The sequence below is a fragment of the Urocitellus parryii genome, chromosome 2 (assembly GCF_045843805.1).
Source record: "Urocitellus parryii isolate mUroPar1 chromosome 2, mUroPar1.hap1, whole genome shotgun sequence".
Taxonomy (NCBI): domain Eukaryota; kingdom Metazoa; phylum Chordata; class Mammalia; order Rodentia; family Sciuridae; genus Urocitellus; species Urocitellus parryii.
This window is the reverse complement of record NC_135532.1, coordinates 2,801,980-2,828,593: the sequence shown is the minus strand read 5'-3', so window position 1 is coordinate 2,828,593 and position 26,614 is coordinate 2,801,980. Positions and strand designations below refer to the sequence as shown.

At 50.7% G+C, this 26,614-nt stretch overlaps 1 protein-coding gene across 1 annotated transcript in view; it reads right to left on the bottom strand.

Moving 5' to 3' along the window:
• Col4a1 (collagen type IV alpha 1 chain) overlaps nt 1–26,614 on the bottom strand; it is a 125,434-nt gene that overhangs the window by 50,142 nt on the left and 48,678 nt on the right. Inside the window, exons 2-8 of the mRNA XM_026399535.2 lie at nt 26,009–26,068; nt 3,321–3,410; nt 3,189–3,233; nt 2,236–2,280; nt 2,081–2,143; nt 1,576–1,629; nt 1,412–1,438 (exon numbers count right to left, since the gene is read on the bottom strand). Coding sequence (XP_026255320.2) covers nt 1,412–1,438; nt 1,576–1,629; nt 2,081–2,143; nt 2,236–2,280; nt 3,189–3,233; nt 3,321–3,410; nt 26,009–26,068 — 384 coding nt within the window. The remainder of the gene's footprint in view (nt 1–1,411; nt 1,439–1,575; nt 1,630–2,080; nt 2,144–2,235; nt 2,281–3,188; nt 3,234–3,320; nt 3,411–26,008; nt 26,069–26,614) is intronic.

Below are 26,614 nucleotides of genomic sequence, written 5' to 3'. Positions count from 1 at the left end.
GCTCCGAAACACAGGAACTCACACGGCTTCACCAAGTGGCACCCTGTGTCCCTACGTTATGAGGGAAGGACCTCGAGGGGAGCAACTGGCAAGCTCTAAGCTTCTCCTTGCAAGCCCCGAGCACGGAGCTGCACCTGCCCTGACCTCCCTTTCCCGGGGCGGCTCCACGGCCAGGCCCCCTGAACGGCAGAGCCTGGGGCTGAGCCAGCCGCACCCTGGGAGACAGCTTCACAGGCCGGTGCCAGGGAAGGTGGAGAGGGTCCTCCTGAGCCCAGCTCTCCCATCTCCACCCCCTGCTGGTGCCCATTCTGGTGACCCTGTCTAGCACAGTGCTCCTGCAGTCTGCTGGCTACCAGCTAGGAGGTGTGACAAACGCTGGGGTGAAAATGACAGCACTCTATGATGACAGAGAGAAGGGAGGAAGGGGAAGGAGAGGAGGAGGCAGAGAGGAAGGAGGAGGGGAGAGAGGATGGAAAGAGGAGGAGAAAGGAGCAGAGAGGAGTCCGTCACGTGTCATTTTTCTATAGTGAAAACCCATCAAGAGAAATAGCTCCCTGGATTTCTGGCTGGATGTGGGCAGATGCCGTGGCCCTGTGAGCTAGCTGGGCAGCAGTCCGGAGAGCAGTGCAGGCCGCTCCAGAGGGCTGCCCTGTGACCCTGGGGGCCACGCAGACAGAGAGTGAGGATCAGGTGGGCACCTGGGAGCAGGCCCCAGTCAGAGGCCAGCCCAGGCCCTATGCAGGGCAGGGACAGGAAGGTGAAGGGCCAGCTGTCATCATGAAGGCCATCTACCGGTACCTCTTGCTAGGTCCCTACAAGGGCAGATGAAGACAGTCCCGTGACCAACATGAGGGACATAGCCTTCAGGAGCTCTGGGAGGAGGGATTGGGGTCCTTTCCTTGAGTCCCACCTTGACCAGACAGAGCGCTGAGCACTGACTCAGGCTGGGGGCCATGCCCAGGACTGAGAGCTCAGGGCTCTGGGACACAAGATGCACGACTCCAGGTTACGAGCCACAGGACAAGATGGCTGCCTATAAGAGAAGCTGCTCAGACCGAGTAGGATACAAATAAGTCCTTCCTTTCAAGTGACATGGCTCTGGAAGAACAGGGTCTGGGAGACTGTCCAAGGTGGAGAGTGACCTGGGATGGCCTCGGGAACACTGACCACACCATTCCTCTCAGCAGGACTTATCTCCTGCTAAGCAACTGCACCCAGTGTCTAAACATCAGACAGAAATTTAAGTTTGTACATCTGCTCGTTGTGAATTCTTTCAGTGTAACAGGATTTAGGACAACATGCTAATCGGAAATTAATCAGCTCAAGTGATTTGGAGTCAGTCTGTTTTTATGGCATCTGTTTTCAACAGTTTTCTGTAACAAATACAGTGAAATAATAAGATAAGATGTACCTTCATTCCAGGTAACCCTGGTGGTCCCTGGAAAAGAAAGTTTGGATATTAGTTCTGTTTCTCAAGGTATCATTAGCATTAGGATATAAGCACCAAAAATAAAATGAAAACAGAGAGATTTTACCCAGAGGAAGACATTCTGACTTGTGCCATCTGATACTCACAGGATTTCCAGAGAATCCAGGCAAACCAGGAGGCCCAAGTGGTCCTCTCTCTCCCTAGGGGAAGGCAGAGAATCAGTCATCCCCTGCCTGTGACAGTTCTGAGCTCCCCGCAGACAAGCTCCGCTTGGTGGTTAATTTCCTACCAACAGCTTTCAAGCTCTATCACTGGTGCTACTTTTATGAAACAAAAAATTCACTTGGTAGCACAGCCGAGAGAGACAAAGGTTCAAACAGCATTCTCTTATTGGATTTTAGTGACTGACTGATCATACATTTGGTGCTAAAAAGCCATCTTAGGATCAAAGTCTACAAAAAAAGAAAGGCTCTATCTTTCCTGTCCATTAAATAAGGGGAAACTATATTTCCTTATCAAATGAAGAACTACCTTTAAGACAGGAACTTTCCAAATACAACAAGTCCTACAGAGCCATCTGCTCCAACTGTGACCACGTGAGAGACACCTGCATGCAATGGAGAGGGTCCCCATCCCAAGCAATAAACTTACTTTTGTACCATTGCATCCCGGGATACCTGGGGGACCTGGGGGACCATCTTGGCCAGGAATACCCTGCAGTGAGTAAGTGAAGACATTACCAAAACAGAAACTTACAGGTTGGAAAAGCAGTTCACACAAAAGCAGAGTCCATTTCCTATACCCACCGGAAGTCCTGGGTTTCCCGGGTAGCCAGCTGCTCCTGGGGGTCCCTGGAAAGACAAGAAGAAAGCTTACAGTTGAGATCTGAAATTTCTTTTCCTCCTTGCCCATCCATCTGGCTAGTGGAGCCCACTCCAGTCTCTGGAGTTTAGAACGTGCACAGGAAGCAGACAGAAGAGCCTGCTGAGGGCGGACTGACCAGGTGGCAGGCACAGTTCCACCTTGAAAGCTGCCTGCCACTTCCAAGATCAAGCCTGCACATGCACAAACAACCCACCCTCACTTCATGTTTTGTAACATCTAGGCTAAAAAATAACATGTAATTCTCATAAAATCACAAACACACAGGAAGAAGAGTTTACGGGGGGGTGTCAGCACAGCGGGGAAACACCCAGTCCTTTCTGGCTGAAAGCCACACCGCCCCCCTTCTGGATGCCACAGTGCTGCCCCTTGCTCTGCCCAAGAGTCCCAGGCAGTGTGACCCGTGCCCCTGCAGGCTGTGACCCACTCCCCTCTCAGCGGAACAACTGGAGGCTTCGCTGAGTCTTCCTGTCATTCTCCTCTCAACATTGTCTTACAAAGATGGTCCTTTTTGCTTTCCAGGAATGGGAGTAGCAAGGAGAGCCAAGAAACTGTGAGGGAGGAAGGGTCCCGGGTTCCTTCCCTAGTGGCTTAGGGACTATTGTTAGCTGCCCCACCCGCCAGTGAAGCCTGTCAAGAGACCCTTGAAGAACAGATGAGAAAAGGCAAGTTTAAGACAAACCCAGGTGCCCTTGCGTGCAGCGGCAGACAAGGGCTGTGGCTCCCGACAGCCCGTCCACTGTGCGCTGACTGAGCCCTGGGGACAGACTGGGGCAGCTGATAGGAGAATGAGGTCAGCACCTTCTGACCCTGGGGCGAGCCCCACTCTGCAAGGTCTTGTCCCTCATGGGCATCAGCTTCAAGCCCGACTACTCACTCTTGTCCCTTTTGTGCCAGGAAGTCCAGGTTCTCCAGTATCGCCCTGGAAAAGAACAGAGACGCCATGGTGACCCTCCTGGAAGAGCAGCGGTACCCACCCACCCCATCTCAGCCCCCACAGCAGGCTCACCTTCTGTCCCGGTGGTCCCTGCGGCCCCTCGGGTCCTTGCATTCCAGGAAACCCAATGACGCCTTGTAGCCCTGGGAGACCTCGTTCCCCCTGCAGGAGAAGCAGAGGCGTCAGAGGAGAGGCAGGGAAGGAAGGGAGGAAGGGACTGACCATCTCAGGCGTGGACCTGACTGCCAAGGACACCTGCACGTCTGGCAAGCCTATTCCCGGGCGTGTCTCAGAGGGTGCTCCTGGAAGAGACTGCACCCAACCCGTGGCCAAGTGAGGAAGATCTGCCCTAGTTGGCACCATTCTATTACGTGAGGCCCAGACAGATCAAAAGGGTGTCTCCTGTCTCCTCTGGGCAGACGCCTGCCATCTCCTGCTGGATATCATGATTCCAGGTTCCCTGGACACTGGACTCTAGGGCTTGCACCAGCCCCGCCTCCCCTGTCCATGGGCCTTGCCCTGGGCTGAGCTACGTCAGCAGCTTCCCCAGGTCTCCAGCTGACAGGTACACATGGTGGTGCTTCTCAGCCTCCGTGGTGACAGTTCCCATGACAATTCCCCCCTCATCCACCCATCTGTCCGTCTGCCCATGCATCCTGTTGGCTGTTTCTCCAGGGACTCTGGTGAAGGCACCAGCTCTTCTAAGTAGCATTCAGCATTACACAAGCTTCTGGGGACACGAGCTGATCTTAACTCAGATGCTTTGCCATGCTATATTAGTTCTTCAGAACAGGAAGCATTTATGTGCAATACCTGACCCAACACTGAACACAGACTAAATTCCAAACACTTTGTTAGGTAAGTGAAAGAATGAATAGTGGGGTTTTTGTTTGTCTGTTTGATGAACTGATCATATTCTTGCTCTATTAATGGGACTGCTGGTTGCACTGGGATTTCACGACCAGATCTCCTCTCGTGCCTTTCTCTTTAGGTCCCTCCTGGACATGCTGATGGGCAGAGTCTCGGGTGGCTTATCGCACCAGACACTGAGGTTTCCCAGTCAATCTATAAGGCAACGCTGAGCTTTGATGATTGATGTTCTTCAAAAGCATATTTTGTAAAGGAAGGATCAACATTACGTCTGGTCTCTGCCCCACAAAAACAAGAAGCTTATTTTTAAGATAAGGAACATTATCCTGGATACAAACATGTGGCCAACATTACAGGGGCTGCGATACATTTAAAAAAAGACAAAGAATGGTGAGAAAAGGTTGTTGGGTTCTGAGCCTTAAGCTGACCCTCCAAGGAAGGAAGCAAGATGAACACAGTTAGAGAAGGGAGGCGGTGGAGGACAGCCGAGGGGCTGAGGCTGGACGTGTGAGCCTTGTGGCCACAAGCACCAGCAGGAGGAGACAACTGGGGTGGAACATGGAGGGAGGGGGCACTGACGTCTGACCCTCAGAGTGTTATTTGTTCTGAAGCAGAGTGAGCCCGTGGCTAGGAAAGTGATGTTTGGGGAAGACTGCTACCCTTAGATTGCCTGAATGAAAACACTCCTAACCACGATAAGAGAGCAAGGGAACTTGCTTATCTGCAGCATGTGGACCTGAATGCACTCTTGCCGTACACTCTGGGTAGATTAAGTAACTATTATCAGTGATTTGAAAGCAGAAGGCCTATTGGAGACCACAGGCAGGATTAGTTAGCATTCAGTGCTTCTCCACATGACGTCAATTCAAGGTAAGAAGAAGCTGGAACATGTTATACGTGATACCACACAAATGTTCACCCCCTGGAGAGCACATCACTGTCACATCACTGAAATGAGACAAACAAGAGCTTTCGAAGTCATCCCTCTTGACCAACACTCAGCCTATCCTGGTACCACGGCCCTTGGGAGCCACCTCTGGTCCTGCAAACTCACAATGCATTTTGAACTTGAGATGCCAGCCACCGGCTCCCTGGGATGTGCCTGGATTGCAGCCTAGGTCGGGGATCTAGAAACCCACCAGATGTGAGTGAGCGTGGGGGAGCCGTTTCGAACTTGAACAAAGAGTAAGTGGGGTAAGAAAAGTTAGCCTTTTTGGGGACAGCCCCTTTGGGCCTCACAGGACTGGACACAGAAAGCTGACCCCTCTCCCTGAGGACTGGAAAAACGTTCCCAGACCCAGGCTTGTGCAAACCAAGAGTGACTCAGATACACTCACCCTTGACCTGCAAAACTGGCAGCAAGCTACAAGCCCAGGAAACGCTGACAATGAAAAGTCAAGTCGAACACGGTCACCTCGTTTTCAGATGTAGGAAAATCCTACTCAAAATAGAAGAACTGAACAGCAAACCGCTGGCCAACAAAATAAAATAAATATTGAATCAGGTATCCCCAAATAACCTGGCGTGAGCTGGGCAGGAAGGGACGCACACCAGGGCAGCAGCCCTGCAGCACACTGGGCGGAATATTCTCAGTGCCTGATGAATACGGCAGTAGCGCCAAAGGCCAGCAAAGATAAGATTTTATAATTCTCATTTTAATCGTGGAAGGCACAAGGGACCAGAGCCAGATTAACTGATTCCTACCAGTTTCTCACTGAGTCAGCACTGGAGCCAGAAATAGAAATGAGGTCAGCCCACGCCTGGGCCCCCGTTTTTCTAGGTCACTAGAGCAAGCTGGTTCCCAGCAGAATATTAAACAATTCCCCAATACGATGTCACCCTGAGTACCGACCCTTTTATGTCTACTTCACAGATAGGGGAGTACTGTTCTGAGGCTGAAGTGACTGGTCACGTCACTGGTGACCTCTTGTGCTCCTGGGAACAGAAGGGAGGAATCTGAAATCCCAGAGCTGCTTTCACGCAAGAACACATTCTTTCCCAAAAGCCACTAGAGAGCTGAAGCATCCGCACACCCCAGGAGTTGTGAAATACGGCAGCTCAGAGGAAATGACTCCCCTCGGGCGTGGTTCTCGCATCCCCCCTTATTATTTTTTTAATTTTCCCAGTCTTGATCCATGACACGTGAAGAGTCCAGTACCTGGTACCCATCCAAGGTCATATGGGAACTCGAGCAGAGCAAAGGCACAGGATGAGCCTGCCAGCAATGATACAATTAGTTGGCATGTGGCAGGTAAGACGTGGGGCCAGATATTTCCAACCAGTTTCCAGCATGTTTCCCCCAGGGATCAAGGAAGAGCAAAGAGCTGGACACTCTGTGCAAAGGTCATCAGCGCCAGAAGTTTCCGAGCCAGACTGTGCAGCTGCAGCGGGCAGCACTCCAGCCTGCCCACCCACTGGAGCTCAAGGCCAAAGGCAGTCAGCAGGGAGGACCCTCAGGCATCCCTTCCCACCAGGCGCCAAAGGCAAGGTCAAGACATGGCGGCCACTCCATTCACACCAGGCAGACCAGACACCACCACCCCCGTCCATCCAGCCATGAGGGTCGAGACAAAGGGCAGCAGCCGGGTTGGCCCAGCAGCACAGCACTAGGCCAGCATGTGCCAGGCTCAGGGTATCATCCAGAGCCACACACACACACAAAGAGAAAAGAAAAGACAAACTGTGACTGTCCCACAGGTCGTACTTCCTGGTCTGGTTCTTGAACATCTCAGCACTGATCAAGCGAAGGAAGTCAGATGCCCAGCAGCAATGGCAGGCGGTCGAGAGCCACTACCCTGACCCGGTCCTCACACACTGCATGCATGCAACAAGTCCCCATCAACAAAAAAAAAAAACAAAACTCAAAACTCCAACCCCAAAGTCATTTTTACTACAGGTAAATTTTCAAAATTAAAATTGTTTAAATTAAAACTTAAAAAAAAAGTGTGTGTGTGTGTGTGTGTGTGTGATTTATATAACAACTAAAGAAGTGGTGCTGATATATTCTCAAATGATAAAATTCAGAATTTGGGAGGGAAGGACAGAATGCTCTTGTTTATCAAGACAAGACATGGCACAGGGATGATCTTGGGACTGAAACCATTCTAAATTAGGCATGAAATGGAATTTTATGCATGAAGCAACCTAACACATTTGCTTACCACATTATCTACAGCAAGCATATACTTTTAAAGAATCCAGAAAGTGTGGGAAGAATTATAATACCCAGTTCTGTCCTTTCCTCTGTGGCCTTTACAGAAACATGTTCATGGTTCAGGAAGTCCGATGCTAGCATATATCTCCCTTCATACCCAAATCAGAAATTCAAATCCAAATAACACACCCAGGACAGCTGATGGTGAGATAATATGAAGTTTCTAAATCCAGAGAATAATGCAATCACCTACAACAAAAACTGAAGTGCACATGTCCAGAATGAGCAGCCATCCAAACACTACTAGAAAGGCTACATTATGGTTGCTCTAATGACCAACACTGAATTCCTATGCCTAAATCAAATGTTAATCTCTCCCTCGCATTGAAGATGATATGATCGTGACTATTCACAAGGGGCCTCAGCACATGCACAACGCAGTCAGAGCCTGGGCTTCCTTTACACCTGGCTGACTGTCATGGCATGGTCTCTGTGAGCCTTCTATGAGCAAAGGCAGAGAGCCACGCGATCCACCCCCCACCTCCACACTGCAAGGTCTTCGAAGGCAAGAATATGGTCTTATTCACACAGTGGGTGGCACAAATTCTGAACTCATTAAGAACTGGTGGCCAGCAGCACAACGTGACACTGGCTGTGGACGCATCCACTCTAAGATCAGTAAAGTCCTGGGAGGATGGGGTCCCTTGCCTCCACCCACACCTGGGCCTTTGGACACCATGACAGACTGGCTGACCCCTGTGCCCAGGCTGAAGAAGCAACGGGGAAAGTTCTGTCCTGGACACAGCTGCCTCTGCTGTGTGCTTCTGTCTTCTGGGGTCTTGAGATTTTAGTTCTAAGCAAGGCTACAAGTAACTGACGGATGAAGCACTTGGCTTGGAGCCGAGGCTCACCAAGCATCCTGTGACGGGGAAACGATTGTGGATGATGGATCACAGTCAGTGGGGGATGGCAGCACTCAGCCAAAAAACTCCACAAGTCCAATTCCTTGAGCCCAGCCACCATCACACATCGGCAGGACCATTTCCAGAAGGCAATGCTGCTGGGAAAGTGGTGGGCAGGCTGTGATCCGTGTCATAGGGTCATGGAAAAACTCTGGACAGGCCCCGCTGGGAGCTGGGAGTGTCCATGGAGCCTGACGCTGTGCAGCGGTGCTGCCCTGCTGGGGGGAGAGAGGGAGGACAGGCACAGCTGGAACCAGGAAGGGCTCCTTGTCCCCCCAGGAAGGCATGCAGGCCACCTGGCTTCCCTGGGACGAGGCAGATTCCTAAGGAATGTGTGTCTGTTAACAGTTCCCCCCATTCCTTTCACCCACCAAACCTAGCGCACAGATCGTTGGGGTTAGCGGCATCCTGCCTCATTGCTTGATGTCTTCATTCAAACGTTCACCACGGAAGCAGGAAGGAGCAATCATCTGGTGTACAAAGACCACTGCTATCTTGTCTCTCCCCACTCCATTTCCTCTCATGACAGAGAGTCACTATCAGGAATGTCTATGGAGGGGCTCCCTATCAACTCTGTGGGTGTGTGCCGAGAGCTTCACAGCTACATTTGGGGACTGGGAAGAATCTGAGAGGTTATTCCTGAAAATAAGGACTTCCCCATCTTTCCAAATCTAAAGGATGAGAAGAATGAAAAGGCATAAGAAACAAAGAAAAGCTCTGTGATCCTATAAGATACGCTCTACTTGTGGGACTCTGGACTCACCTGAGCCATCAGGGTTTAGAGCAAGCGGACCCTGCCCAGCTTCTGTGGATACGGGACTCCTCTCTCTGACCACCAGGGGGCTCCCAAGGCCACTGACTCCAGATGGCCTGGCTGGTTAGGAAGCACCAAAAACAGGGACCTGTTGGGGTCCCTGGCCAGACAGCAGCTGGGCTGGAGAAGGGGAGATGGCCTGCACGTCCAGTAGGGGGAATGTCTTCTCCCAGGGCCCAACCTGGACTGCAACGTTTGTACAGGACTTTCAGCTCCAGGATTCCCGAGTGGAAGAGGTCCCTGTCTGGAACCACGCCCACCTCTGCCCAGCAGAGGCCACCAGCCTAAGACAGCCACGGACTCAGCACCTAACACCACGCTGTATCCGGCTCTGTTCCAGGGCAGACTCCTGTGGGATGGCTCCTGGCATGGAGCGTCATGAGAGCCCATGATGGACTCTGGCAACTCTAAGCTCCCGTGTTCTCGGGTGAATTTCAGTGCTGCCAGAGGCTGGGGATACACCACAGCGTCCAGTCACACCCTGCCAAAGCTGGCGGGGGCGGGGGGTCCAGAAGAGAGCCACCGCAGATATTTCCAGTGGACCAACTGTTGCAAAGAAATAGAACTCCAGATAATTCTGATCTAAAAACTCTATTCTGCACATCAGCTTGTGAGGGAAAAATCAGCTCACGTCCACGTTCCCATCAACCTCAAGCTCAAACAGGCTGTTCAGGAACATTTGCGCTCTCTCTGCCTCTGGCTCTACAGCCACACACTCCGTCCCCGAGTGGACGTCCAGGCTGCTCAGAGTCCTACAGTAGCCCCTCACCCCCACACACACACACTGTCATCCTGTTTTGGCCCCAACCTTTCTCCAGGCCACACAGCACCCACCGTCCAGGCAGCTCAGCCCCCTGCAGGCAGCAGCACCCAACACCCCAGAGAATCCCAGCTGAACACCCCCTCCTTGGAGAAGCTGCAGAGACTCTTCAGAAGGCAACTGGTCCTGCTGTGTGAACAGGCAGGGGAACCCTGAATGGCGGGGCAGCCGGGGGCCGCTTGGGCTCAGCTTCTCGCCACCAGAGGGAGCTCTGGGAATATGCACCGTTTTCAGATTAAAACTCCTCAATGCACCCTAAACCAGTAAAGCTTTTTTGTCAAATATTCATTATATTAATATATTATGATTAATAAAATTAAATATTCAGGACCATTGAACACATAAATGTGGGCACAATGGAGAGAAATCAGTTTGATAAGGCCCCAAGTAACTATAGGAAAGAATTTTCATTAGAATTCAAAATTAAAATTAAAAGTAGTAACTTGAATTTGGAGGGTAGTGACAGAAACATTGTGAACTATAAATTTTTTTTTCACTTAGTTTTTTAACATCCATTTAGTAAACAGAAAAACCAGTTTTAAATTTAACAGACAAATGTGCTCACAGAGCGGTGTCTAAGAAACTACAGCTAAGCACCCTGCACCGTAGAAAGTACTCCAGGGTTTTTCCTTCTACTTCTACTACAAGTTTTTAGAAAACATATAGCTTAATGTAATTCAGATGGTTCTCCTGGTTCTTTCCAATGTGAAGGGGAAAATCCTATCAATCATTCAATAGCTTCCAAAGAAGGTGATGACATAACTTCTCTTGCCAAAAGCTTGATTTGTCAACATTGGCCCTCACAAAAATCAAGAGCACTAACGCTCCTGCCTCCGCCTGTGACTTTACACCCCACTTTCCATCTCCAGATTCTACAGTTATCTTCAGAAGCAGAAAACAGGGCTGTGGGTGTAGCTCAGTGGCAAAGCCCTTGCCTAGGACACGTGAGACCCTTGGTTCAATTCCCAGCACTGAATTTTTTTTTTTAAACAGTACAGATGCAAAAGGTGCTGGACAGCAGTCCGGAAGGCTTTGCCAGCAGGAGGGCTCTATCTAATGTGCCAGTGGTAGCAACCCCATCCTAAAATAAACAGAGAACCGTTTCACTTGCTTCTCTTTGGCCCTCTTGCCACACAGCTCCCTAGCAGGCCTTCCAGGGAGATAGGGACTAGCATCGGGTGGTACACCAAGGCCACCCTAGGCAGGGGGGTGCTGCAGCAGCCACACGCCAGGGAGGCAGCCTCCATGTAGATTCTAAATCAACACCTGGGAAATACTGGGATCAGGATCCTGGGGGACACTTAAGTGACCAATCATGGTAGCTTAACACTTTGGCTTTTTCCATTTTTTCTTACACTGTTGAAACCTTTTTTAAGTGAAAAGTATTGTCAAAGATCGTGCAGCTGGCTCCACAGGGGTGCCTGCTGCAGACCTGAGCCCACACAGAGCAGGGGTGCTCGCACCCAAGAGCTGCCCAGAACTCGGCATGAATCTGCTCTCTGCTCACCTGCCCAGCTGCCCAAGTGCCTTTCTTTTTTTTTAAGTTCCATGAAATCTATCAAAGTGCCATGCCTTGACTTGAAGACTTGGGGGAAGGACAGCGATTTCAGGAACACAGATAACTGATGATGAGCTATTACTGAGTTTGAACAAAAACAAAACAAATCTTTGGCTCAAAAAGGAAGTTTGCTTTCTCTTCATCACCCCAAACCAACCATCTTGAGATCCAAAGAGATGCATTCTACACTATCCAAAAACCTGAAAAATATGCATCAGTGTATAAGTACCCAAGCAGCCCTTGGGCGGTTCTCATGCTCCATAGCTGAGGATGTTATTAACTTGAACTTGGAAATGAAGCGGAAGTGTCAGGGTCTTGGAACAAAAGTAGGACACATAAGAGTCAGGAAATGCCACAATCCAGCTCTTTTTTTTTTTTTTTTGGTCTGTGATAACAGTAAACATGAAAAATGCAAAAGAAACACCCTGATGATAATTATATTTAGCAATACAAAAGCATGCAAGCTATGCAAGACATTCTTCAGATTTAAACTTTAGAGAAACTGGAAATTAAGAAAATTTTTCTATTTTGCTTATTTTCCCTTAGAAAATGTGTTAAATTAAATGCAATTATCTATCAAAATGGGTTTTGCAATGCCCTGCGGGGACACCTGCTGGTCCCATTCTCTGTGCCCACAGGCTGCAGGTCATGTGGCACCACAGCTGCAAGTGGGCTAGGGCAGGCCACGTCCCACCTTCTCCAGCACCCTCTCTGCACGGGCACACAGCCAGGGCAGCTGTGCACTGAAGGGTTTCATAAGTGAATCAGAAAACAAAATGTTTAAGATCCCAAGAAAATGATATGAAGTCACCAAGAAGGTGCAAAAGGCGTCTTATTTACAACCTGAGTACAAAGGCAGGCATGTGCCCTCTGGGGAGGGATGGACCTTCAAGTTCTGGCCCTGTTAACTCTCCATGAGTAAAAACTTCACCTGGAGCTGGCAGATTCTGGAACTGACTGCAGTACCCATCCCTTGTGCTCTCTGAAAATCAGCTTGCCACCTGCAGAACAGGGACACTATGCCTGCCTTGCTGAGCAGTCAGTACTACTCCAAGGATCAAATGGGATCAAACATCCAGGTACTTCTTGCTGCATGAACATAAAGCAAATGATACAAGCTAAAATATTTTGGCTTCAGTATTAAACACATGTATCTTGTTATTATCATCATGACTCCTATGTCCACCAAACCTGCTCTTTCCCAGGAAGCCACAGAATGATTTAAAAGAGGGTGAAATGCAGCACCATCTTGTTCCCCTCCCACCACATGTGACCATGGTGCTTCTCATCTGTGTCTCTGTGGCTAAATTTGACACAGGAAAATAATTTCCTGGGTATTTAAAAAAATATGATAGCTTTAAGAAATCAAGCTGGGCACAGTGGCTGTAATCACACACCTGTAATCCCAGAGGCTCAGGAGGCTGAATCAGGAGGATTGCAAGTTCAAAGCCAGCCTCCTCAATTTAGCAAGGCCCTAAGCAACTTAGTGAGACCCTGTCTCAAAAATAAAAAATATAAAGGGATGGGGATGTGGCCCAGTGGTTAAGTGCCTCTGGGTTCAATTCCCAGTTCCAAAAACAAAAAGAAATCCCCCCTTTATCTTACACATCTGTTTTGTGGTTTCTCCCAGAAGGAACTCTTCTGAAATTAATCCTTCTCAAGCCTAGAACATCCATTCACTCTCCCAGGGTCTGGGTAAGCCCACACTATCTGCTTATCAGCTCCAAGCCTCCAGGACTCCTCTTGTGGGGGGCACAGTAGCTGATGGTACGCATATGTTCCAAATCCCCAGATGGCTTCCCTCCCTCCCGGGCAAGTTACTTGGAAACATCTTATCACTCATGACATTTCCTGGGATGCGGCAGGGATTTCAGGACTCCATTAATCACAGCCAGGACCTCAAACAGAAGAGAGACTTCAGGAAGGGTAGCACCGAGGAGACTGGCCACTGCCACAAGGGGACCAGGTGGAGCTGGAGCCTTCAGGGTGGGGTCTGTAACGTGGTGGTCCGTGAATCTGATGCCTCAAACAAGCCCTTCTAACCTAATTTCAGGGAACACCACTGACTCTCTTGAGGCACAAAGTCACTCAGGGAAAGCACCATGTTGAGATTCTGTTATGTTTTCTGGTTAATATCTTGATTTTAAAGCTGAATATAGACAGGAAAGGAATACAGTAGCACAATCAATACAGCACAATGGTGCACACTTAGCACAATCAACAGCTACTCCAATATTTGAAAAAGGCATTCCCTCTGCGGGTAAATGCACATCGCCGCAGACTGTTCACAACCCTGCTTTCAAAAGATAATGTAGAGATGATGGGGGGGGCTGGGGTTGTGGCTCAGTGGTAGAGCGCTTGCCTTGCATACTTGAGGCACTGAGTTCAATCTTCAGCACCATATAAAAATAAATAAATAAAAATAATGTGTCCATCTACAACTAAAAAAAAAATTTAAAAAAAATAATGTAGAGAGGAATTAAATCCAAAGTAAGTCCCAATTATTAAGAAATAGTTCAAATTTAAATTTAGAGTCTCCCATGGTGTTGATTTTTCTATACCTATTTTGTATAGACTTCAAGGATTAAATTTATAGTAGGATTTACTGCTCTTTTTTTCTTAATTACTTGATGGCAATCAACTACAATATTAGGTCCTCTGGCTGGGAACTAAGAAGCAGGAAAATGTATTATAGTTTCTAAGTTATGAGGTATCAACTTTCTCATTAAAATTAAGTTGCAGATACATAATACAGAGGACGTTTCCCCTTGATACTTGAATTTAGAATTAGAATCTGAATTTTAAAAGTGATTAAAAGGCGGATGGTGAAGTATAAATGCATCAGAACAGAGAAACAGAGAGAGCCTGGCTATGCATTTAGAGTCTCAGGCCACACCTGGCCAGTGTCCCCGGCCCTAAGATCTATGGCCTCAGACACAGTAGCTGAGCCAAGTTCTCTCTGGCTCCCTAGCCAGAATGAATGGCCCTGAATGGCCTTCTGCTCTCCCAGATGAAGGCTGGCGAGTTCAGTGGACATTCTTAAACCCCACAGGAATTCCGAACCAGTGGAGCCCACCCCAGTTCCCCACAGGAGTCGAAGTCTTTTCTGAAGGAAGAGGAAAAACAGCCATCCAATGACTGCCTCAGAGTCCGCACAGGCACTGGCTGCGTTAGGTCCAGAGTGCGTGGCCACAGCACGGAGATGGCCACCTCAGGGTCTGTGATGTCAGAGACCTGCTCTGCAGGTGACCAGCACCAGAGCCCCAGCACCAGCGCCTCCCAGTGTCCTCCGTGTGCCCTCAAGGGCAGAGCCACACCCCGCAGGCTTGACTCCTCAGAGTCCAGCCCTGAAGACACCCGCGGAGCACCAGGCCGAGGTGACAGCACAGAAACTCAGAGACACACGTTCCTGGACCAGAGGCACAGCGTCCACTGTCCAGAACGGTGCTGAAGCATGCAATGGAGCAGGAGCCTCGGGGACTGTGCCCAGGTCAGGAATGAAGCCACACAGGACGGGAAGTGCACTGCGGCAAAATCCTTCAACTCCATCTAAAGCCATGTCACCCGGCCCTCAGGAAGCCCGAGGCACCACAGGATGCACAGAGGAGGTTCTCAATGAGCCATCCACGGGGCTCCTTGCAGGAAGCTTTGACAAGACCTTGCCCAGAGAGTGTGCAGGAAAGGCCCCGGCTGGGGAGGAGGCAGGGAGGACAGGAAGGCCACTTCCTACAGCAGGTGACAGGAAACCAGCAGGCCGGTGCCTTCCCGCTCCTGGACAACAGCCATGCCCCCTCCCCAGGTCCTGTCCTTACCTGAGAGCAAGATCAGAGAAATATCTGCCCAGCCATCTCCAGGCTAGGGACAGTCATCAGAAGCACGGTTTAAGGAAGTCAGATGGAATCTATATAGTTATTCGAATTATCAGCATCCACCTCCTCCTCCAGATAAAGTGGGCTTCGAACTAAAATGCGGAGAGTTGAGTGGATCAGCAGATGGAAGAGAGTGAGGAAAACCCAATTCCCTGGCCTCTTCACTTCTACTCAGGGTCACATGAGGTTTAAGACAGAGAGGAGGAAAACCAGATGGCTCCGGGGGCTTGAGAACCCTTCCTTCTCAACACACAGCCCGGAAGGGAAGCCAGGAACGAAGCACAGAGGCTAAGTGCTCCGATCCCTGGTCCCAGTTTCGAGGTCATGTCACTGGGAAGGTACTTGACCCAGGGGAAATGTCTACTTGCAAAGCAAGAGCCCGTCCTGGGCCTGGCCCTCCTTCACCGCGAAGTCCGCACCAGAGTCCTGCTGTGGTCAGGGCTCTGCCCTACAAAGGCTGGTTCTGGGCAAGCACTAAAGGAAAGACCCCAAACCAGAGGGCAGCACTCGTTCCAACCCGGGGGGGGGGGACCTTCAAGATGGGGACTTCTCCTCTTAGAGACTGAGAACTCATCAGATGACTAGGCCATGCTCAGATGGAGACGTTCCCACCCAATCACAAACACACCAGATGCAGCCGCCACACCTCGTCATCATCACAGGTACGCGGGTGGCTGTCCTCCAGCCGCGTGTGAAGCCGTGTGCTGCCTCTGAGTGTTAAACTCGCAGGCACAAGGGCACAGCGTGAGAAAGTGGGGCCGTGAGAGTGACTTGGTGACGGGATCAGTGCCCTCGGAAAAGAGACCGCCAAGAGCTTCGGCCCCTTCCACAGCCCTGTTTGAGGTGGCAGGTCCTCACCAGTTCCCAGCCTCAAGCTCTGGGTGTCCACAACTATGAGCAGTGAGCTCCTGTGGTCTCTAAAAGTCACCTGGCCTAAGGTGTGCTGCTACAGTAGCACCAGCAGGCGAGAGGAGAGGACTCCCCATCCTGTGTGAAGCCTCCACCCGGGGTCCCCTTTCTGATGTCCCCCAGCTCTGCAGGGCACACAGCCTGCAAGGCTGCTGCTGGGGCCTGTCTTCCAGCTGGCCGGCAGCTCTGCTTCACGGTCACCACCCAGTGTGGCCCTCCCACTCCTGCGCTCTCCCCACTCGTCACAGCAGCACGGGTTCCCAGGACGGCGGCCTGCAAGTCTGCTTTCAGGAGAAGGGGAAGCCCAGCTGGAGGAGGTGGGCAGGAGAGCCCGGAGGCCATGGGCAGGAGCGGGGGCTCCTGAAGACTGTCTGTGTGTGTGTGTGCTCGTGAGTCGTGTGTCGCTGACTGTGTGTGCTGGGGGCGGGGGTCCCTGCACACACCTGGGACAGAGAAGAAAGGAGGCAGGCAGGCAGTCCCAGGGATGGGGGTCCCGCGAGGTGCACCAGGAGGCACTGGAAAGGAGACAGGGTGCGTGTGCCCCAGCGCGGAGGGAGGAGGCAGGTGAGTCAGGGGAGGGATAGGAGCGCGTGGCGGGAGGAACGGGGAGCAGAACTATAACAAAGACGACCAGGCGGAGGAAACGGGTGGTGTGCGCCCCGAGGCGAAGCAAGCTGCCCCTCACGTCAACATCGCGGCACAGTGGCTTCAAATCTGGGCTCTCCGGCCTCAGTGGCTGTCCTCGGGGGCTGCACGCAGCAGGGCCTAAAGGACGGGGTCCTCAAGCAGAGACAGGCGACCCCCCGAGGTCCGTCCAGGAGAAGGCGCGGCTCCCCTCGTGCGAGCCGGACCAGAAGGCCATGGTCAGCTGGCTGGCTGCCCCCCGTGGCACATTACTTCTGCCCTGGCAGGCAGGACACTTCAATCAGCCGTCGCGCCACTGTCTCTGAAGAATCGAGCGTCCCACATCAGGGAGGAGGCTGACTGGGAGGAAGGACGCCCTGGGCCCCAGACGGAGGGGTCGCGCCTGTTCCCAGCTCTGTGTGTGGTCCAGGAACGGGGGCTGAGCTCCTCTCCACCAAGCGCCTCTGCCTGGACTCAAAGCAAGACACCAAACCTCTGGGGGCTCCGCGTCCTTATCAGGAGCAGCAGAGCCAAACACGCCACCCACACCAGCCCCGGTGACTCATGACCACCAGCCAGCAGCAACAGTGCTGTGTCCAAAGGTCCCTGTGAAGAACCCCACCCGGCCCACTTGGACAGGACACCAGAGCCTGGGAACAAGACTCACCCGGGTCCACTCACCTCATCCACTGGGAGAGGAGAGAGGTGACACAGGGTGACAGGATACCTCCACAAGCATGAAAACATGCCCTTTAGTGTTTGGGGTCTCCAAAGTGTGAGAAGAGGTGTGGGGCTGAGTGCTATGGATGAGGGCTGTGGCCGTTTCCCTACAAGTTCAAATCCCCTCCCGCAGGGCAAACCTGATGGAAAACAGGGAAACAAGTCTGGAGGCAGCTCCCACGGCTGAGCCTGAGCTGCCTCTGCATCTCAGGGGCTGCTACTGAGCACCTGGGTCCTCCCCTGGCCTCCGCCCAGATCAGCCTCCTTCCCAGGGACCTCTCAGGGCCCTCCTCCTCCCTCCTCAGGCCTTAGCAGGGTGCTCCGCATGGGGTGTCCTGTACTGTTACTGGCTCAGTGTGTGAGGGACCCTTCCACCACAAAGTCAGGCAGTGCCCCTGTCTCACTCACCACTGCCAAAGCCCAACAGCACCCAGAGGGGCTCAGGACACCCACCCAGGAACTGAGGGGCACAGGGTTGCCGGGCCCAGCGTGTCCTTCCAGCTCCAATGGCTCACTACAGTGGGCAGATCTAATTCCTTTGCAAAACGTGCAGGTGAAGACCTGTTAAACTACAGGGTTATCTGCCTGCAGCCAGAAAATCCCGACCTCAGAATTCACATCGCATGAGGGCGGTGGACCAACTGCTGGACCCAGCAGGCATCCATGGGACATGAGGTATGTGTAAGAAGGTCCCACCTATCTTGTTTCCCAAGGCATTCTTCATCTAGTCACAGATGGATCTGCAAGCAGGAGGGTCAGCAAAATCTAAGAGTCTCAAGGGAAAAGCCTGAGGAGGGGCTTTGGACAGGAATCATTTCATTAAAGTTTTAGAAATCAGCCAAAAAATGTCTTTAGCCTCTCATTCTGGACTCTCGTGTGAAGAAATCTAGAGTTGATGGCATCTGGGGCTGTGTCGGCCTCCCCGTGTCATAAAGCTGTGTGACTAACCAAGGAAGCAGGCTGAGCTGTGAGGGACGTGGGGATCGAGTCCACCTCTGACATCTTAATGGATTTGCCAAAGGGGAAAATACAACAAAGGGGCACCACTTCCCATGCCATCTGGCTTGCTCATTAACTCTGACTAATTCTTCCTTTGTTTAATTGCTCATTGTGCTCCGCCGCTTCACAAGGACGAGGGCTCTGCTCACATCATTTTTGAGGGTGCAGTTCTCATTATCTAGCGGCCTTACGTGCTGTCTAGAAACAGACTGGATGCTCATGATCGCCAGCCCACAACCAGGAGGAAAATCCAATTGCACAGTTCTTGTTTGTCAGGGTCTGTTTTATGTCAAGTCTTTGATCTTGAGTTAAAACACACAGTCTCGTTTTGTTTCTTTTAAAAGAAAGCCATCTTCCTGCCAGCCAATATTTGGTCGGGATCACATTTACAAAAACTAATTTTTCCATAAGTAGCCAGGACGAGAACTGCCCGTGCCTGGCATCGCTGATGACAGCATGACCCCACACGGAGCGTCTGGGTTTACATCCCTGGACACCATACTCCATTCAAGGGACTGAGGTTCCCACTGCTCCTGAACTCTGGGCAAAGTCAGCTCACCCCTTCTGACTGCCCACCTAAGGCGAGTGCCAAGCAGCTGCGGCGAGTGGAGAGTCTTCACTGGTCTCGGAAGCACATGGGAAAGGGGGACTGTACTACCATGGAGAGAAAGAAGGAGGAGCTTCCAACAGGGTCCCTCCAGGGCCCGAGAGCACCTCAGGGATGGCCGTCACCAGCAGGAGACAGGACAGACTCCGTGTGTGGACTGAGACACCCGCTTCCCATGGGTCCATCTGAGCAGCCTCCCTCTGATACACAACAGGTGACCTTCAGATTGAGCCACATTTTTTTAAATTCCTCATTTTCAAAGGACTACAAGACAAAAAGACCCTAGTGGGTGAATGTGGGAACCCACACTGATTCTCACGATTACTCTGCCAGAGGATGATTCATGTGCAATATGTGGAAATAGGAAATAGGGGACATCTGGAAAAAATCTTGGCATGACAAGACGCCCGACAGACATGGAAAAGGAAGAGTGTGCATCCACCATTCAAGAGAGCCAAGCACGGGAGGGGCAGGGTGCTCCCCCAGCCCGCGGACAAACAGGCCTGGCCCCCAAGTGGAGTCAGAGGCTGGAGGCAGGGAACCCAATACACACCGTGAACAGCCTGGCATTTCACACAGCGTCCCCTGCAACGTGACCTGGGCCAAGGAAAGCTGGCGGGGAAAGGAGTGCGGAAAACACGTGTAAATATATGCATGTTGTGGTTTAGATCTGGAAAGTCTCCCAAAGGCTCTGTGTTAAAGACTCAGTCCCCGGTGCACAGTGTGCAGAGGTGAGGACTGGGGGGTGACCGGATCCTGAGGCCTCTGGCCTCATCAGTGGGTTAATCAACTCACTAAGGGACTCAAAATCTGAATGAACTATTTGGAGGTGTTAGAAACTGTAAGAGTGGCATCTAGCTGAAGGAGTGGGTCCTTGGGAGTGTGCCTTGAGACTGGTCTTGTCCCTGGCCCTTCCTCTCTCTTCTCTGTATGGCCGCCATGGGCTGAGTGGCCTTCCTCCCCCGTGCCATTCTGCCATGATCTTTCTGCTTTGGAGCCAGCCAAAATAGATCTTTCCCAAGCTGTTTTTCTCAGGCATTGTGACCAACACATCAGGAAAAGCAGTTAGCAACACCTCTGTCTAGAGGTGTTGGAGAAGTCAGGACACTGCCACAAGGAGAGCTGGTCTCCCTCGGGTTTTAAGGGATAATGACTCTGGGAGTGATGATAAAACCACAGTGTTGGCGAGAACGGACTGAGATTCCAGACAGACCTCCCAAGCGAGCCCAGCTCGTGTTTCCTCCACCAAAAGCATCCAAAAGCTACAAACCCTACCTCCCAAGACTCGAGTCCTCCACCCGTCCCAGCCCAGGACCTGGGGGTGTCTGTCACACTGGAGCAGGTTCTGGAGGTCCTCCCGTCTCAGCTGGGGGTCAGTGGCTGGGTCTTGGTGACCACAGCTGGACAGCAAGCGCACTTCACACCCATGATGCTCACAGCTCTAGAAGTCCCACTAGTGCTCAAGTGTGGGTACATGTGCCTGTCTAGGATGCGTCGATTTTCTAGGGTCAGGGCAGCTCAGTGGGAGCAACTGATGCAGTGCGGTCCCCGGCTGGCCGGGAGCCCACGCCATGGTTGAGGCTGCTTCCAGCAACCCTTCTTTCCTAACAGCTGCTCCTGGCTTGGAGGCAGAAGGGGCCTGTTGTCCACCGAGTATGGGGAGTGCCAGCACTTATGAAAGGTATGTGACATCCTAGAGCAAAGGACAAGTGCCCATTTCATGGTAACTTGCCTTCCCAAACTCCCGTCCTGGGAACCCTCTTCCATTTCCATCCCAAAGGACAGCTGTGGACATCCCAAAGATGGCCTGAGGACCACATCTGGGCAAAGGCTGAACTGCACACTGTTGCCTCTCAGGAATATTCAAATCCTTAGGAGCATGAAAACCCTCCACTGGCCTCAGAACACCAGGGGCGATTCCAGACATGCTGAGGCACTGACTCAGCAAATCCTGGGGTTGAAAATGCCTCTGGATATTTACACGGTTGTACTTTTAGTGTACTTTGATTTTATATATTTTACACCATGAAAGTGAGAAGATAGAATTTCTTTTGAAATGCAATAGAATTTGAAACTGTGGATTCAATTCAGATGCAGTGCCTCTCACACAGTAAGAGTTTATTAAATAAATTTTTGTAATAACAATTTTTATTGTTACTCGTCCAAATCAGTCAACTTACCTAAAGTTTCAAAGAGTCTACACAGGTATACTCTCATTTTCTAGTGAAAAGAATTTAATATCTAGGAAAAAACAGGATACCTTCAGCATTTAAAACCACATGCTTAATATAGTTAACTTATGAGAAAAAACTATAATATTCTACTGAAAAACAGAAAGATAATCTTCTTTACTGATCTTTCATGATCCAAATCTATTCTACACAGATAAAAATAATAATAAAGAGAATCACCTGTCTATAAAGTATAACTACAAAGCACTGTATTCTTATTTCATAGTAAAATCATAGCTAAAATTATACCTACTATTAACTATGTATAAATTAAAAGAAAGATCGATAAAAAATATTTATAAATTGAAAACTACTGATTTTTTTCTAAAAATACCGATACCCTCGTCCCTGTCTCAAAAAGGAAGAGTTAATGTTAACTGAGGAAACACCCTGTGTCTATGATCTCATCTCAGGAGAAGCAAGATCCTTTACCTTCAAAGCCCTGTTGGACTTGGAGGTGTTGTGCGATCACTTCACTACAGCACAGAAATGACCATGACGTGGTGCGTGATGTGCTAGGACATTGGCTGTGTTAGGATAGCAAGGAACGTCTCCCATCCCCGGGGGCATTGCGCACCTCTGGAGCCGCACACAGAATCCCAGAGATGGGAAACCCCGCCCCTTGTACCTGGATGAGGTGAGAGCCACGGCTTCCCCTTCTAGGTGTTTTTTCCTATTTTGGCAGGTCCCTAGCAGCAAGACCTAGAAATGCTTGCCTTGTGCCTCTAAAACTGCCTAAAGGGACCACGGAGAAACACATGTGGATGTGAATCTATTTGCAAAGACGGACAGGGCAAACCCACCATAGACCCATGACCTGAGAAGAGCAAGAGGACCATGACCTTCCTGGATGTGGGAGAGGCTGAGGAGCAACTGACGGCAGTGACCTTGGACTTGTGTCCAGAACACATAAGCAATGCTGCCATGCTTGCTGCTTGCTGGGTAGGTCAAGGAGACATGCCCAGTAAGTACTGAGGTCACCAACTTTAACCTAGAGCCTCAAATTTCCTACAGGACAGAGTACATGCCAGAGGTTCCCATGGGCAGCAGGGATGAGGACACCACTCCTCACGGCAGGGCTATCTCTGCATGTCTTGACACAGTCAAAATGCCCTCCCCTTAAAGATTTAGGTATTACTTTGTTTTGCTTTTGCAGAGCTGGAGATCAAACCAGGGTCTTACGCATGCTAGGCAAATGTTTTCTACCACTGAGCCTCATCTCTATCCCATGGCCTGGTTTCTGCTGCTGTCCCCCTGAGTTCTGATTCCAGCTGTCCCTTTCTTCGATGGAACCACTCCTTCCTCAGAACAAGCAGAGCATTTTTTTCTCAATTGCTTCTCCTGGAATTTGATACTTCCTCTCAACTTATGGTTCATTTCATGAGCGTGTCTTGCCCTCGTTTAAGTCCCCTGATTGAGCCCTCCAGGGTTGTGGAAGATAGTGGTGGTCTTAGACAGGGGTACACAAGACTTCTTGCACAAGCTCTACTCCAGCAACATACCCATGTTTAACTCCCAAGCACACAGCGTAACTCCTGCGAAGGGGCTGCCTTCCCTACCATCTTCAATAGCTGAGAAAGTCAGGTTAGCAGCAAAAGAAGGGCTCACCATGGCCATTTCTGAGTGGGCAAGCATCCAGAGCCCTCTCAGTTTAGGTAGACAGTGGTCCCTCTGGGGACACAAGGCCATTGTGTGCGAGGCCACACTAATTACCTAACAGAAAACATCTGAAAGCCTGCGGGGCCTTGAGGGCCAGTGGGAAGAGACAGTTGAGCCTCTGAAGTCCGGAGAAGCCTGAGGAGTCTGACTGCTGCACTCAGGACAGACGCCTCACGTGGGATTGATGACTCGATAACAAGCAGATCACAGTCAGCCCTGATGCCACATCCCGTCTGTTCACAGCCCCTCAGGAGCCTGAGGCTCCTGTCCATCAACGCCATCTCCATGGAGAGCAGAAATTAACCCCAAAAGAGGTGGCAGTTCCCGGGCAGGGTCTGCCGGGTGGTCAGTAACACTGTTAAGATGTTCCTCAGAGGGGTACGAGAAAGCAGCCTCAGAAACCATGATTTCCGCGTTTCCCAGGCTGCAACACTCTCCCGATAGGTGACTCCAACTCTGCCTCAGCTACCTATCTCCCCGATCCTATTTTTTAAAACAAATCAAAATGAGTTGAATCTGCAGACTCTGGAGAATATCAGCAGACCCCACGAGCACTGAGGACCCAACCAAGCACCGATTCGCAGGCCTCCTGCTACACCCCATCACGGGACCAGAGCGCAGGACTCCGACGCTCTGAGGATGGCGGGAAGGCCACGGAGCTGAGGGGACCAGCTGCTCGTGCTGCCCACTGGGGCAGGTGCCTTTGGCAGTGACGTCAGGATAACAGAAATGGAACCCGTCTGTAACTGAAGCTCAGGAGAGTACCAGGCGCCTCGCATCTCCACAGCAATGGTTCGACCAGGCCATGGAGACAGTTAGTGGAAGTTCAAAATCCCCTGGGTCAGAGGGAGGAAGGCCTCTGTGCGCTCTCGGTGCTGGTGAACCACAGGACTGAACTGTCTGCACCAGGGTTTTGCTGAGATCATATAGCAGAGTCACCTGGCGACTGTAAGTGCCTCCGGGAGGCTTCAGGGTCCACTCGGTAATTCCAGTCTCCAGCACGCAGATGCCACACGGCCGAACCTGTAGGTCGCCAGTGTTTCAAGTGTTCTTTATTGAATAATCCAATAAAACCAGAGTGGGAGGTGGAGAAGAGAGTGCTGGGTTCGGCGGGGCGGGGCAGAATGCCACACCTTCCATGGGCCTTAGAGGAAGCGCTGGGCTTTCCCAATTCCAAGGCTCTCGCTGGTCTCACTAGGAGGCCAGCATGAAACCTCATCACAAGAAAGCAGGCAGCACACGCCTCCTCGGCCTTCCCGGCCCAGGACGCAGCCCCGCAGGGCCTCTGCATGCCATCAGCACAGGCCTGGCCTCAGAGAGGGTCCCCCCGCTGTAGGTCAGCAACATGGAAATGAAATGCAGGGGACCTGCTTCTTCTTGGAGCAGGCCCTCAAGACCCCCTGGTGGCCCACTGTGCCCAGCCTCCTCTGCAGCCTGTGGCCAGCTCTGTGTGGACGTGCTCTGTGTCGGTCACCAGGCTGGGAGGACAGCAGCCAAAACTGCTGAGAAAGCTGTACCCCAACAAGTCGTCCTTGGTATATTTGGATGGACAGGCTTCAGGGTCAAATGGATTGGACTACAAATCAGTTTATAGGTATGTACACAGTAGGAGAGTCTTACGGGCACTACCGGGCCGCTGGAGGAAGCAGGGAACCAGGCCAGCAGGTGATGGACTGCCCCCATGCAGAGTGAGACACTCACCGCCTCTCCAGACCCGGCTTTAAGGACACAAGGGAAACAGGAAGTGCTCACATGAGCCTAAATTTCCCACCTATTGCATTGAAAAGTTCTATTTTCTTGTGGTTTTAAGGATGTCTTTGTTAGTCTGTGTGCTCCTGTGTATGATTCAAGTTGGACTTTTCTTAAGTCTTGTGGTATGGGAAGTACAGGCCTCCACTGTCTATAACTCTTGAAAATGCACCTTCAACTAGCCAGAGAAAATCCCAGTAAGAGCCTGAGCAGAGCATGCGGGTGGACGGTGCCAAGCTATTTCCCACACCTCTGAATTCAGAGACGGCCCTGGCAAGAGAGCACCACCACCAGGCAGTGTGGTTATAAAAATACTAATGTCAGTACATCAGCAAATAGCTGGGGAAAAAAATTAAACAATTTCCTATACGGTAGAACTGGGCATTTCGCAGGTGGTCTGAGACCCCATAAAACTTGAGGCATGCCCTTCAGGGAGAGGAGGAGGGACCTGCTGGCCCAGACACACCTTCTTGCTCTGAAGACAGGAAGTGGTCCAAGGAGCACACTGCCCCCTGCAGGCCCCAGGCTGTGCTGCACTGCCACAGTGGGCTCCACCTCCTCACTGCCACCCAGGGTTGCCAGGGTGACTCACACAGCTTCAGGACACAGCTTCTGTCCCTTGTGTAAAATCCAGACTCCACCCTCAGGCCAACAAAAAGTTTTTGTCTGGATTGGTGTTTCTTAAATGAGAAGAGAGCTTGATCAAACACAAATATAGTATGATTTTATAATTTGGGAAAAAATAAATGTTTACCATTTTGTAAATAAATGGGGACAAGAATGTGATGAATGAAAAAATTATTTTAAAAGACTGATTTAAATAGAAGTCCCTCAAATTGAATAGAAATGTTTTTCTTTTTTCAGACACATCCTAAATTTAGTTCTTGTCCATCGATTCTAAAAAGGATGCTTGAGTCAAACAATTTCCTGCCAGGACACTGTTCCTTCAAAATCAAAAAGAAAAGATATCCAAATCCCTTTTTCTGCAATCATTGCCAGTAATTATCACAATCTCTGGAGAAAAGCTTATAAGAATATCAGCATTCAGAATATCGCTCAGAGGGTTTCGCTCCCCCTGCGTTGCTCTGGGGAATCACTAAGACAGCATGAGGCTCTACCACGAGAGGCCCGCCGTTCAGCACGTGTGTTAGTTTCGAATGGTTTCCACAGTGAAGGCAATCCAAGAGGAGGTGCTGTCAACGTCTGGGGACTTACCTTTTGTCCCTTCACTCCATGGCAGTCACATTTTCCGCAGCCAGAGCCATCACAACCACCCTGAAAGTAAAGAAAACATCTGTAAGTGGGAGAACATTCTGAATTGACGCCAAGATTTGAACTTACACCCTTGAGCATCTTCACCATTATGGGACAAGTCCCGCCTGCTGCCAACGCGGGGGACACCAGGTGTGTGTGATTCCATGGGCCAACACACACCTGCTATGGTGCACCTCTTGCCAAACAGACAAAACCGCAATCCTAGGTACAGCCCATCAAAGCCCCGGGATGTCACTGTGACTGCTGTCCTTTTTAATTCCCACGAAAATGATCATGGTGGCATTTGCCAGGCCACTGTGCTTCTGGCATGGGAGTCTCAGGCCTAAGGCCACTGGGGACCAAGGGCTCCCCAGGGTAGACTCCATGCTCTGTCCCTCGAATTCTCAGGGACATAAAAGAATGCAAAAAAAAAAAGTGTTTGCACAAAGAGAGAGAATAAATGAACAGGCTGATCTTAAAGCCCAAATCCCAAAGAATTGTTTTTTAATTCAATTAAAGTTTAAATACTCATTAATGAACAGTCAACAAGAAAAAGTTCTTATAATA